Source organism: Phoxinus phoxinus, assembly GCF_949152265.1.
Source record: "Phoxinus phoxinus genome assembly, chromosome: 19".
Lineage (NCBI taxonomy): Eukaryota > Metazoa > Chordata > Actinopteri > Cypriniformes > Leuciscidae > Phoxinus > Phoxinus phoxinus.
The window spans coordinates 17,136,014-17,149,963 of record NC_136894.1 but is presented as its reverse complement, the minus strand read 5'-3'; the positions used below and the strand labels follow the sequence as shown (position 1 = coordinate 17,149,963).

General features: G+C 35.6%; 1 protein-coding gene across 7 annotated transcripts in view; it reads right to left on the bottom strand.

Moving 5' to 3' along the window:
- Nucleotides 1–13,950, bottom strand: part of ptprua (protein tyrosine phosphatase receptor type Ua) — a 297,253-nt gene that overhangs the window by 28,894 nt on the left and 254,409 nt on the right. For 2 of the 7 annotated variants that reach the window (XM_079591540.1, XM_079591537.1), the window contains exons 18-21: nucleotides 12,120–12,192; nucleotides 11,745–11,821; nucleotides 9,250–9,267; nucleotides 852–888 (exon numbers count right to left, since the gene is read on the bottom strand). In XM_079591540.1, the coding sequence (XP_079447666.1) occupies nucleotides 852–888; nucleotides 9,250–9,267; nucleotides 11,745–11,821; nucleotides 12,120–12,192 (205 nt within the window). Of the gene's footprint in view, nucleotides 1–851; nucleotides 889–1,219; nucleotides 1,274–9,249; nucleotides 9,268–11,744; nucleotides 11,822–12,119; nucleotides 12,193–13,950 lie in introns of all 7 variants that reach the window. The other 5 variants (XM_079591539.1, XM_079591536.1, XM_079591541.1 and 2 more) reach the window with 3 other exon arrangements.

The window sequence follows — 13,950 nt, the reverse complement described above, 5'->3', positions numbered from 1 at the left end:
CAATTTACAGCATCTTGCAGCTCACTGAGTAAAAACAGCACAATAACCTCATGTGATGAAACAGGTTGTGAGAATGAGGGGGAGATCATCTCATTAATAGGTTACTCATAAAATTCTGAAAAAAAAATATATGGATTTAGCAGTTTAAATTATTTCAGAGAATTCTTATATTAGAATAGAACTAAATGTTTAGGGAAAATGTTTGTCTATGGTAAAATTAAATTTCAACCATTTTAACCCATGTTTTAAGAAAAGAGATAAACCAATATTATTATATATTCTTGATACATTATCAAAATTAATTAGATTTTTCCCATTAAACTGGATTCATCGTTAGAGGTGTTTAAAAATGGTTGATTTTCAAATCACTAAAATGAGAGATTGCCATCCAACCTGAGGACAAATGTTTTTTTTTTAAAATGTTTGTGTGACCTGTTAAATTATCCAAGATATTTTGCATATGCAGATCTTTGATTTGGCCAAAATTAAGCAGGTAATTATCTCCAAGCCGAGATTCTGTTGAATGAAGGATTTGTGCCACACACAATTCATAAATGTTGTTCAATTGTGTTGAAAACATAATTAAGAAAACATTATTTGGAGGAAACATGAAATATGTTGATGTTATTATAGATTATATAAGATTTTATATTTCAATTGAAAAGTAATAAAAATATAAATAAGTAAAAATAAAAATAAATCTTCTCAAATAGAGTCCCCCCAAATGAATCTCAGCCATTTCTAAGCCCATATATGACACAATCATAGGATACCCCCCCCCCCCCCCCAAATATCAACAAATACACAATTCAATAAAAAAAACACAAAGTAGCAGAAGTATATAGACTTACCTTGTGTTGCGATGAAATGATTGGAGCGCTGGTACCCCTGAGAGAGAGAGAGAGAGAGAGAGAGAGAGAGAGAGAGAGAGAGAGAGAGAGAGAGAGAGAGAGAGAGAGAGAGAGAGAGAGAGAGAGAGAGAGAGAGAGAGAGATACATGATCAATCAAATGTGTTATGTTAAACGCATTTAAACAAAAGGAATGTATTATATTCTGACTTATCCCATTTAAAGGTGAAGTGAGTCATTTCTGTGCCACTTGCATCACCAAAATAAATACACACATAAAAAAAAACAAAAAAAAACAATGACTGGTTTCCCAAACACTCCCCCTGTCCTCCACTGGTCAGACAAACAGATAAAGCTGTCCCAGACTCACGCCATTGTTGTCTCCAAACTCACGCCATTGTTGCAGTTGACTCTGCACATTAAGCTGAGATAGGAGAAAGAAATTATTAAGCTATCCCATAAAACGCCATTATGAGCAAGCTCTACTGTTACTGAATATGTTAAATGTTTCTTTAATAAAATGAAACAAATGAAAAAATAAAAACACAGCATAGAGATGGATGATAATATTTCCCAACCTCAAGGCCAAAATGTAATCTCTGACAGAAACACAAAATCACATAAAGGGAAAAAAAAACCTTTTTAAGTGTGGCTGAGAATGTGACAGGAGAGCATGCATCTCTGTATCTCAAAAAATGAAAGCGTTTATACTTGACATTTGATTAAACAAGCAAATATGCACACGTATCTGTAGTGTGTCCATGTATGTATCATCTAATATTGAGCTTTAAGAATTGAATTTACTCATGTATAGAAAATCCTAGAAAATGTTATCTCTGTTCAAACATATCTGAACACTGCATTCTAAATGCCAAAAACGAAATGAAAAGCATGAAATGCCACGTATCACAGCATTAGATAGAAGAAGACCAGCTCTTGGGTCACCTGTGATGTAAAACTATAGGTTAACCAGACCTGACAGACCAGATTGCCCCAAAATCGTTTTTCTTTTGGGGAGGGTGAATTTCAATGTTTTTAAGCCAACATGAAGAAATTAGTTTAAGTGATTTGTGTAGAACCAATGTGCATTTTTGTTTGGGAGGCTGGGGGAATCCGTCCAAATTTGTACAAAATATTAATCTGTCAACCTAACACAACTGTGGCGAGCAGGACAAGGTTGTGGGCCGTGGGAGGACGGCGCGAGGCCGGTGCTGTGATTACTGATGTGATGAGCAGGGCCACACGGAATCTGCGCCCGCCCACAGACTTCCACAGAAACCTCCGCAGATTGTAGTGCCCGTCATTGACAAGTACGACCTGCGTATGAAATATTTTCTACTATATATATATGATCTCACGGATATATATGTATGTATGATACTTTATATATGTATTTATATGTATCTCTCACGGAGGAGCGGAAGCATAAAAGAAGGAGCGACGACAGTGGAGATCAAGAGAGGCCAGGCCTGGACTATTTTATTTAATGTTTTGTTTTATTATGTGTGGCGGCAGTCGACCGTGAGGAACTGCCGTCTTTACTTTCGTTTTTGTATTTGTTTATTTTATTTTAGTCTTGAAATGTTCGCCGGTTCCCACCTCCTTCTTCCCATAACATCTGAATTTGTGTTACAAACTGCGTAGACAAAATCAGTGAAGGCTAGGGAATCTGTGGTGTCACATTTCTCTAAATGACTAGAACAGCCTCTTATTCACAGTAAGATTTATTATTATTATTATTATTATATCCAATACTGTCACCTGATGAGGTTTTGGTCAAAACTTGAATTACATTGAGCTGGATAATGACAATTGTCTTCTGTAGAGCTGCTTTATGAATCAAATTAGTTTCAAAATTGAACGCTGCAAAACTGACAAAAAAATGTAACTTCATTGAGCTGAATAATGACAAAGCTGCTTAGAGCTGAAATAATCTTCTTTTTGATAATTTGATGAACTTAAGCTGCTTTATAGGTGAACTGAGTTTGATTAATAACTAATAAACTTTGCAACATTAACACTGTTATTGAACTAAATAAAATCAACATTGAACTAAATTGAGCTGAATTATGATACTGTCTTAAGATCTGCTTTACACCTTGAACTACTTTACTACATTAATACTGTTACAGGGCCACACATTCATTTGCTATAACAATATAAATGTACGTTCATCAAATGTTATGGTTCATAAAATGTGCATGCAATGCCGTTTTATCGGCATATTCTGTGATGAGTAGCCTATCAGTGTAGACGTAATAAAATAAGATGATGCACATCAAAGTTTTTGTAACAAAAAACAACAACAAAAAAACATTTCACTCACTGAGTTCAAGCGCCAAAATAGCACAGGTAAAACACGTCAAAACAATAAATATCAGACATTTTCAAACAGTCCTCATCTCTGTCCAACACCTGACGGCACACCTGCTAATAAAAAAGCAGGCTCCAGTTGTCCCAGCATGAGAGATATAAAATGACAGGGACACAGAGGATCATCTGTCCGTGTCAATGCCTTTCTGCACTTTTACTTGGGTGTTCATTCAATGTATGGATTTGTGCACATAACGTGGATATACTAAAGGTATCAGCTGTTTGGACACTAAGATTGTTGTTAACAATTCTAATTTTTTAATCGAGACTGATTCTTATTCTCATGATCTTTCAGTCTATGCGGTTTTCGGCTGATGCAGGAACCACGTTATTTTTAGAGCACATGCCATCCAACACTCACAATAAGCGTTGTGACTTATATGTTACTTTTAATATGTTTGTTACTTTAAAGTCTCAGCTTTCAAATTCTGTCAATTTTATAATGAAATTCAAACAAAACATGTGGCTTTGTGGCTCTTTACAGATCGATGTAGCCGCATCAGTCCATGCAGCATATGAACCGATCATCTCTTTCTCTTTACTAGTTATAGGAAGAAATAAACACGAATGACCACCAGAAGATGTGTTGAAAGATACAGTACAGCTTACTGAAATGTATCATGCCTCATGTAATCTCTCAGTTATTCTTTCAACCGCAAAAAGACATAGATAAAACAGCTTGTAAACAATGTCACATAATGTTACATTTACCTTAGAATAGACATAAAATGTCCATAAACTAGTAAAAGCTAGTTTAGTAGTCAGCTAGAAAAGAAAAGAAAAAAAACTATAGAGATGAGCATTCTTGCTAAATATCATAATATTTTTACTTAACCTGTTGTCTACATCAGTGGTTCCCAACCTTTTTTTGTCTGAGACCCCCTTTTTCCCAAGAAAATATTTTAGGGCCCCCTTCACATTGAATGATATTGTCGCTCTTGTAAGCTTGCAGCAAGGATGACAAAATATGTTGTTTTCAAACAAACGGTATGTTTACTATAACCAGATATGTTTATGCACAAATAATAGCCTATAATATTGAAAATACAACAACAAAAACACCAGTAGGCCCTTTGTAATTTAAAAACGTAAGCCTAGGAGTATCCTATAAATTGGCCCTATTTGAAATGTAACAAAAATATTCACACTGGTGTGTAGGTAAAAAAAATAAAAGGCTATTGCTAAATGACTGCTGTCTGGGGCCTCAATACTTGTATGTTATTTGTGAGGCTTTATTTTTTAGGCTTTTGGCGCTATAGCAAGCGATAATAAACTTGCGTTTATAACAGAATAATGCGTCTTTCGGAAGAACATTGTAGCCGGAACTACTACTCTCTGTGTACGTCTATGACGAGTCACGCAGGTACTGGACTACTCCGCAGCGATCCGAACCAGTGTAAAATATTCCCAGTGTAAACACTTATTATAGGTGTACCATAGTGATTCAGGATAAGACAAAAACACGGATTGGAAAATGGATTCATGATGAACTCGCTCATTATATACATTTTGAACAGAAAAAAGTTAAGGACTTTTGTTTAATGCTCATTGCTCAAAACTTTTCAAAATATGTCGCGACCCCCCACAGAGCTCGCTGAGGCCCCCTTGTGGGCCGCGACCCCCCTGTTGGGAACCGCTGGTCTACATGATTACTTAACCTGGATGTCTGCAAGACATATGAAAACACTTATGCATTGATAAGGAGGCCAAACTACACTCAATGGCCAAGTGAGGCTGACACAATTATGGTCTGTGACAATGGCTCAGATTCTGTGTAAAGATCAATTTGTAAATATAATTCTCAAGTTGGAAAAAAAAAATCAGTTGCCACTTTAAGTGAACCTTAAAAGGAGGGCAGGTGTAAACACTACAGGATGACAGAAATTATGTGTTTTTATTTAAAATAAAATAACTTTTTATGCTTATAAAAAATAAATGGTGCCTTTTTTTCCTTATAGTACGCAACGGCTCCTTGATTGTTTTTGTTGTTGTTGTTTGTCTGGAGCACTGTGTTATTTTCGTTTATTAATGTAAATGTAAAGACTTTAAACAATTTGTGTTGTATATAAGTGCTATTCAATTAAATGTGACTTGACTATAAATAATAATAGTTATTTTTATTTGGGGTTGGGATTTTACCATGAAACACAAACAGTATTCTACAACACAAACACAAACTCAGTTCTGCTGTTCCGTACAGGGAAAAGCAGGGCGTTCACTGGCAGTCGAGTTCAGTTGCATTTTTGCTTGGTTCAATATACGAACATAATTATATTATTCATCAATATATCAGGATTTGAAACCAACCCCTATGCATAAACAAAAATATACCACTAGACTATCACGACTAGTGGGAAGAAGTGCCAGAAGACTGCTGCCCCCTCAGTCACTTTTATGGTCCCATGACAGATAGGATTCTGCCTTAGAAGCTACTGTAGCTGCATGTTTAGACAGCAGTGTTTGGAAAATAACATAACTAAAATATTGTATCTTCTATTCTCAAAACCTGTGTTCAGAAAGTTTATGGTTGATTTTATTACAAGCCAATCCTTGACAAGTGCTTGCAATGTCTTGCTGTTGTCAGAAATCAATAGATGATTTTTCTGTAAGGAGCAGGGTGTCTTTATACAGTACGTATAATGAACCTTTATCTGCTCTCGAGAAATGAATCTGCTCACTCGCCCACACTACACCTCTGCCCCTGTGTGTGTGAATGTGTGTGGTTGGTCTTTGCTTTTAGGGTTGGAAAGCTTAGTCTCAAAGGTTATGCCCGAGTTGATTGTCCAATAGTCAAAGTGTAAACTGGCTATAAATGCAATGTCTATGTGAGCCTCAACGCTATGAACCATGTAATGATAGAACTTGGTAGAGACTTTTCAATACTTCACACTGACAGATGGCTGTGGCTAAATGCTTCAGGATATTTACACATGATATTGACGTGGAAATATTGATGAATGTGAAAATACAACACTGGATGTGTCCTTACAAGTCAAGACAAAGAATAATCTGTTATAAACAGGGTGTTTGTGAAGCACAACATTAAGAGTTTAGATGTTTATGGTTGCCAAGCAATGTCACAACTTGCTGTACTAATATGTACTAAGTGAAATGTGCATGTCTCAAAAAGTTGTGGTGTGTGTACTAATTGTCAATGGCTTATAACACAGTTCATCCAATCAGAGTTGAAACAATCTGTTTTATAATGTTAGTATTACTGATTTAAAGTTTTTGTTTGTTTGTTTTCGCACTGAAGCCAGGTTTACCATTTCTTAGCATTAATGAATAATCTAATCTTTTGGTTTGAGTTTGTAGTTTCAAAGAAAACAATTAAGTTTATGGTACAGAGAGCGCCGGTTGGACCGACTTAAGTGCCCAATTGGTTCAGTGGTGGAGTTATTTCAGGACTGCCTTTCTGCTGGGTTATCCCACTCCACTTTTTCCACAAATTTATGTGGCGGCCATTGCTGCTTACCATGCACCTTTAGGTAGTGATTCATTGCGGAGACACCCTCTAGTGTCTTTTTTCCTATGTGGTGCGATGAGGCTGAGGCCTGCAAGTTATTCAAGAGTTCCGGCCTGGGATTTGGCCATTGTTTTAGAGGATTTGTCAATGGCAACCTTTGAGCCTATTGAGTCAGCTTCAGGGAAATTTAAGATCTCTTAAGATGGTGTTCTTATTACTAAAAAGTGTAGGAGATCTGCAGGCCCTGTCTGTTGCCTCCTCCTGCCTAAATTTTGCTCCAGGCATGGTAAAAGCTTGTATTCATAGACTGTGTTGTGTGCCTAAGGCCTCGTGCCCTTCATCCTTTCAGATGGCATACAAAGAGAAGGTCAACTTGCTTTTCCAAGTTAGGGCTCTTAATTGTTACGTCTACTTGTCTTCTAAATAGTGTAAATCTGACCAATTGTTGGCTCTATTAGTTCACCCATATGGGTTTCCTCTGCATCAAAGCAAAGTATAAGCAAGTGGACTGTAGAGGCCATCTCTGTGGCTTACAAGGTGTGTGGTCTTCCTTCACCTCTAGTCATTAGAGCCCACACTACGAGGATTATGGCTGCCTTTGAGGCATTGTTATCAGGGGTTTCCTTTCAGAAGGTTTGTTATGCAGAAAGCTGGGCCTCTCCACGCAGCTTCATCAGATTGTATAGCCAGGATATAGAGTCCACTTCAGGATCCAAAGTGCTTGAGACCTTAGTTTGTGCTCGCTATGATTCACACATAGTCAAGCATTTGTTCAGTATGGAAAAGTGGGTATGAACATTCCCATCAACATTCTGATGCAGCGTTCAGTTCCACCAAAAGGGAAAGTCTTGGTTATGACTGTTACCCTGGTTCCCTGAGAGAGGAACAAGACGCTGTCATGCAGTCATCCGTCAAAGGACAACATCTCACCAATGATATTGGAGTGAGTTCACCCGCTCTTCAGATGGAGACACTCAGAAGTGTTCCCCATGCTGTCAACATTCTAACACAGTGTCTCGTTCCCTTCTCAGGGAACCAGGGTTAACAGTCGTAACCAAGACATTTTACAATAGGTTTGATAGAAATCCAAGAAGCCCATTAGAAGTGGCACTACAACATACTAAATATTCTAATGATCAGATTGAAACAAGCGTCTGGTGCAATGCAGACAATTTGAAAGAGATTCATCTGTTCAACCCCAAGAAACAGAGAAAATGAATGGAAGCGAAAGTTGTAGAAAATGACAAGGTCAAAGCAACAAGGAAAAAAGATATAGCCTAACACAAAACTTTTTCAGAAGAAATTTTTTTAAAGAAAAAGATTTAGAGAAATGTCAGACCTTAGCTGTATTCTATCTACAGCCTTAGGAGAAAGCCACAATGCTCAATATTTCAACATTACATTTCTTGATTTAACTTTTTTTTTAATTTGTGCAGAAATAAAATCACAAAGAAAATTTATGTGTGAATAACAAAGAAACCCATTCTTTGCAATGTTGCATTTAAAATATGTCTAATTGCCGTTCAAACACAGCCCAGACATCTAGGCTAAAACAAGGCAAAATTTGGGATGTCAGTGAAAATGTAAAAGACGTCTAAACCCTAGCCCAATAATAGACAAGTCATCAATTAGATAAAGTAATGAAATGAGTGAAGAAATGAAACCAAACACATTGTAATCACTGTTTACTGTGCTTACAGTACATGATGAAATATAATACGAGACGTATTCCATTGCATTTTGGCAAACACAACATGTTACTCATAGTTTATAGACTATATCGGGTCTATAGTTACCCGAGACAGTGAAAATAGAAAAAAAATGCATAATATTATAGATTATATAGAATGTTATATTCTACATAATATAGTTAATTGTTCTGAAATGTATTTATTTATTTATTTTAATCAAACCTCACTATTCTTAGATGTTAAACCCTAATTGTTCCTTTATCTTAATGAATACCATGTGTAAAACATCCAGCTTAATGGCATAAAACTGTACGGTATAAAATCACATAAAACATGATATGTATAAATTGTTTTATAAAATATTGTGAAAACACATTTTTGTTAAAAATATGGTTTATTCTAGATATCAGAAGCCATGAGAGTGATAAAAAAAAACATGAAATAAAAAGGGGTTTTATTCATTTCTGTTAGTTTTGAGATCATCTATTATATGTTATGTAAACTAATGGATATCAATAGTTTGTTTGCATCACATATACTGTAGTAGATTATTTAAAAACTAACAGAAATTAAATAAAACCCCTTTTGATTTCATGGGGTCTCTAAAATCACTCTCATGAGCGCAACTTTTTGTTTCAATCAGAAATGTCAACAGAAACAAAAAACTGTGTTTGTAAAACAATTTCAGGGGTGGTTTAAAGCTTAAGCTTGAAAGGTGGTGAGTTACAGGGGATGATGCAATGAGATCAAATAAAGCCACAATAAACTCAAGCAACATAGACAGAAAAGGGCTTCAGAAAGAAAAGGTCTGAGTAGAATAAATGAGTCATGGACAGATGATAGGAAGACAGGAAAAAGACAAGTACTTACTTCCCTGTTTATCCGAATCTAAGAGATCCCAGACACAGAGAAAGAGAAATGGGCGAAAGAAGAGAAAAAGAGAAACAGGCTAATTAAGATGATTAGTAAAGAGGAAATAATAAAGACTCCATACTAACCACCTGCAGAGAGGAAATCACTTCAAACTAACTGCAAATTACAGTTCAGATGAGTTGCCATGCCTTGTCCCAGGAAAAATCCTCATATGGTCTCTTGTTCAGCTCTTTAATGTTTAAATGTATCTATTTAGTTAATAAAGAGGTGTAAAAAGTTATTTAGTCATTTACTGTATCATATTTCTATTTCATGCAGACTAAGGGTGGGGAAGTTTAGGGGGGTAACGATTATTTACGAAATATTACATTTCAATTCAGGGACCCACAGTCCAATTTTAAAACTATTTTCAATACTTCAAAATGTTTAGAAGCCCAGGGGTGCAAATATGTGTTGAGTTAAAGGGATAGTTCACCCAAAAATGAAAATTATGTCATCATTTACTCACACTCAAGTTGTTCCAAACCTGTATGCGTTTCTTTCTTCTGCTGAACACAAAATAAGATATTTTGAAGAATCTGGCAAACAATATGGAAGTCAATGGGGCCCATCAACTGACATTCTTCAAAATACATTCTTTTGTGTTCAGCAGAACAAAGAAATTCATATAGGTTTGGAACAACTTGAGGGTGAGTAAATGATGACAGAATTTTCATTTTTGGGGGAACTATCCCTTTGGTGACTCTCATTCAGTATATTCCACAAATAAGATGCCACATTCAATTGTGTTATTGTCATTTAACATACACAGTTTTCTGACTTTTTAACAAACAGACTTTTGAACAAGTGACACAGTGTGCAGTATCTTGCATTTGTGATTTCTGTGCACTGAAAAAATGTGGTTACATTTAGATATTATAAAAAATAAAAATAAACTATTTAGCATTACTGAATCAATCCAAATATATTATAGTTTAAACTAAGAAAACTAGATTTAAGTGTAAGATCAGGTAGAAAAAAGCTCTTTATGGTAATAATTGCAGGTTACTACTTTTTACAGTGTAAATAAATCCATTATATTACAATATAATGTTCATTACACTGAAATTTGGTCTAATGTTTTCTACAAGAAAAAAATACACATTGAAATCAAAACTTAACTAAAGTTAAACTTGTGTGAAGGTTCTTGAGCATGTTTGTTCATCCAAGTGTGCTTTTTTATTATATAAATGTCACTGCCAATGTACTGTGTTCTGTTTTTGCTCTGGATCGGTACAGAATCATTGGAGAAAAATCATTTGTGAATCCTTTGATCCCCCAAAAATAAAATATAAGAGATGCCAAAACAGCACATTAAAATATTGTTTACAACATTTATGTAGCAACATGCTAAAAGTATTTGAACCTCACTTCTTCAATGTTATATATACAGTATATATATATATATATATATATATATATATATATATATATATATATATATATATATATATATATATATATATATATATATTCTCCTGTAATGTCTTATTTGGTGTGTGAATTTAACTTGCATCAAAGCGTCAAAATTGATTTGCATTTAAGCATCAAAAAGTCAATACATATTTTTAGTAATCATATGTGGATTGACTTTTTGATTCTTGAGTGCACATCACTATTGAGGAGTAGAAGAAAATCAAGATATCTGGTTCTTATAAAAGTGGAGCGACAAAGCTTTGCATTCTAGTATACAAACCTCTATAATCAGGCACTCTTTTTCATCACCCAAAACCTGACTCAAGTACAACCCAACCAGAAAGAGCAATTCAGGTCTGTTCATTTTGCAAGTGCTGGTCATAACAAAAGTGGCTTCAGCCTTGAATAGAAATAAATGCAATTCAAAACCATAATAAAAACTCAGAGCCTTAAAGAAATTGACAGAACACCTAAACGTTAGTCCTGATGTCTTTAGACTCTTTCAAACTGCAGAGGTTTTGATTGCTCAATTCCAATGGATAAGCTTCTAACTAAAAGACGACACAAAATGGATTTCCTGAGACTCGAGCACAGATAGTTATAAAATCGACGCTTCTTATGTGGTACAGAGACATATGTTTGAAAGTCTTTATCTATCAAATGGTTAAAATTAAGAGCAAAGTGTTCAGAATCTGCCTGACAGGAAAGTGAATTGTGTTTAAGATTTGTGCTAACAAAACTTTCAGGGGAAAGAAAAGACACATCTGCACTAAAATCAAATGTTTGACAGGCTTTTAGGGAGGCAGTACAAAGCAGTCATGTGGGATCGTAACCAATAGCTGAAATACTGAAATAAAACAAATGTCAAAACTAGACAGCAAATTCATCAATGTGCAGCGCTCTCAGCGAGAAAACGAATTGCGATATAAACGTGTTATGTGTAACCTTTGTTTAATGAAAGCAGGAGTGAGAGAAACACATGTATAGAGATGGAGGCGTGAAGAAAGGAGCGCAAAGAGGAAAACAGAAAAACTTACATCAATGTAGTTTGCATTGACATAGTCCGAGTTAGGATCAGCCAGGAGAGAATGCATTTTGACACGGTGGCGGTCTTCTGTTTGGGATAAGAAAAATTAAGAACAATGCTAGTCAGTAATAATAATAATAATAATAATACTCTGTTTCAAAACCTGGTCAGCCACCTACCTTGGCTACAACTTGGCAACATCTTTAACATGATAACTCTGCTCTATTTTTAACAAACATTGTACGCAATATATGTGTATGTTATGTATATTATGTATATTAAAGTACCGAGCAATTATCTTAGCAACATGTGCTAACAGGAAACTATATATAAATATAACATCAAACTATACTATAACCATTACATTACTGTGAATAACACTTACGACCCAAAAGGGTGTCGTGTCGGCCCTTGGTCTTGTCCTTCTTTTCATTTATGTCCCAGCCATCGAAAAAACTCTACAAATCAAAGAAGAGATATTCAAATGGTTGCAGTGTGTTGGACATCACATCAACTATATATAGCCTACTATCAAAAAAAAGTTTTCTTTTTTTACTTTAAATAATAAGATCACACGTTCTTTTTCACTTAAAAAAACATGACATTATAGAGTAAGGGAACGGTAATTAAAGGGGTGGTTGAGTATGATTTCACTTTTCTAACTTTAGTTAGTGTGTAATGTTGTTGTTTGAGCATAAACAACATCTGCAAAGTTACAACGCTCAAAGTTCAAAGCAAAGGGAGATATTTGCTTTTAAAGAAAAGGACTACCGTAAACGGCTGTTGGGGACTTACACGAGATTCCTCACGGGTTAGTGACATCACCAACCCTAAAATGTACATAAACCCCGCCCCCGGGAACACGCAGTCCATGTTGAGAAGAAATTGTTGTATAAGAGAACATTTGTGAACTTTAGCATCCATATTTTCAGATGCAATAGAAAGTCACTCTGTGTGCATCCCACAACAGTTCCTATATGAGCGATTTATATATTACCATGACAGAATATGCTAATTGAAGATAGTTAACTCCACATCAGCAACATAAATTCATCAACTAACCATTCAGAGACGTCCTGTTGCATATTACATGTTGTCACTTCTTCTTGAGTCTCTCTTTGACTCTTTGTCTGACTCCATTTTAACATTAAAGGCAGAACAGTTTCTGTCATTTTAGTGTGTCTGCGTGAAGTAATCGCAGCTGCTAACACACATGAGCTCTTGAAACCCCGCCCTCTGCAGCAGCTCATTTGCATTTAAAGGGCCAGGCACACAACGGTGCGTTATTGCAAACCCTCAAAAAGTGACAACTTTAACATGCTATAAAAAAATATATGTGGGGTATTTTGTGCTAAAACTTCACATAGATACTCTGGGGACATCAGAGATTTATTTGACATCTTGTGAAAAGAGCATTTTACCACCCCTTTAACAGGTTTTTATCGTATGATTTTTTAAGTATGTCTCATTATTATTATTATTTTACTTAAAATGGATGTTATTTACATTTATTTGCATTCATGGCAGCATGTTATTCATCATATGATGATCAAACGATAAAGAAGAGCATTATATAAGAGCATCCTACAACCTAGCATTTAGAATCACTCTCCAAGCTGCGCAAACGCTTCATGCAAATTGCGATCAGCACTAAATTTGGAGCCATGTTTGTAGTATTATCTCGTTTGCATAATTCCTTTAGTGAAGCTGGTAAAACAACACAGACAACACATGCAAATGAATTAAGCTATCAGTGTGCAAATCATTCTTAATGAATGCTTCTTCATCCATTGGGGTCTTGGTTTGAGATTGTACAGCACATATTTAACGGCACCCATTGTGAGATGGCCATCATATATAGCTTTGCATTCCTGTCACTTTTGCAGGTATTGTCTCGTCGTCTCTTTTGAATTTGATAACATATTTATCTCCCCCTTTGTGTAAGAAAAGCATTGATCTAGTTTTCAGTACCTTCTGTTTGTGCATGTACACAGAAAGCTGTGAGCCCTGCCAACGTATTCCAGCTGTCTAAGTGCTTTCTAATGCCGCATAGTTTTTGAGCTAATGTGTGACAGCTGTTTAGCACACATTCCACCCCGAAAGCAGGTGAAGTGTAGCACCTGGCAATTACAACTAAATGACTGTAATTTAAAAAAGACCCCCCAAAATAAGTGCAAGTCACGTTTTCCCACTCGTCCATTAAGTCCCCATTCGCT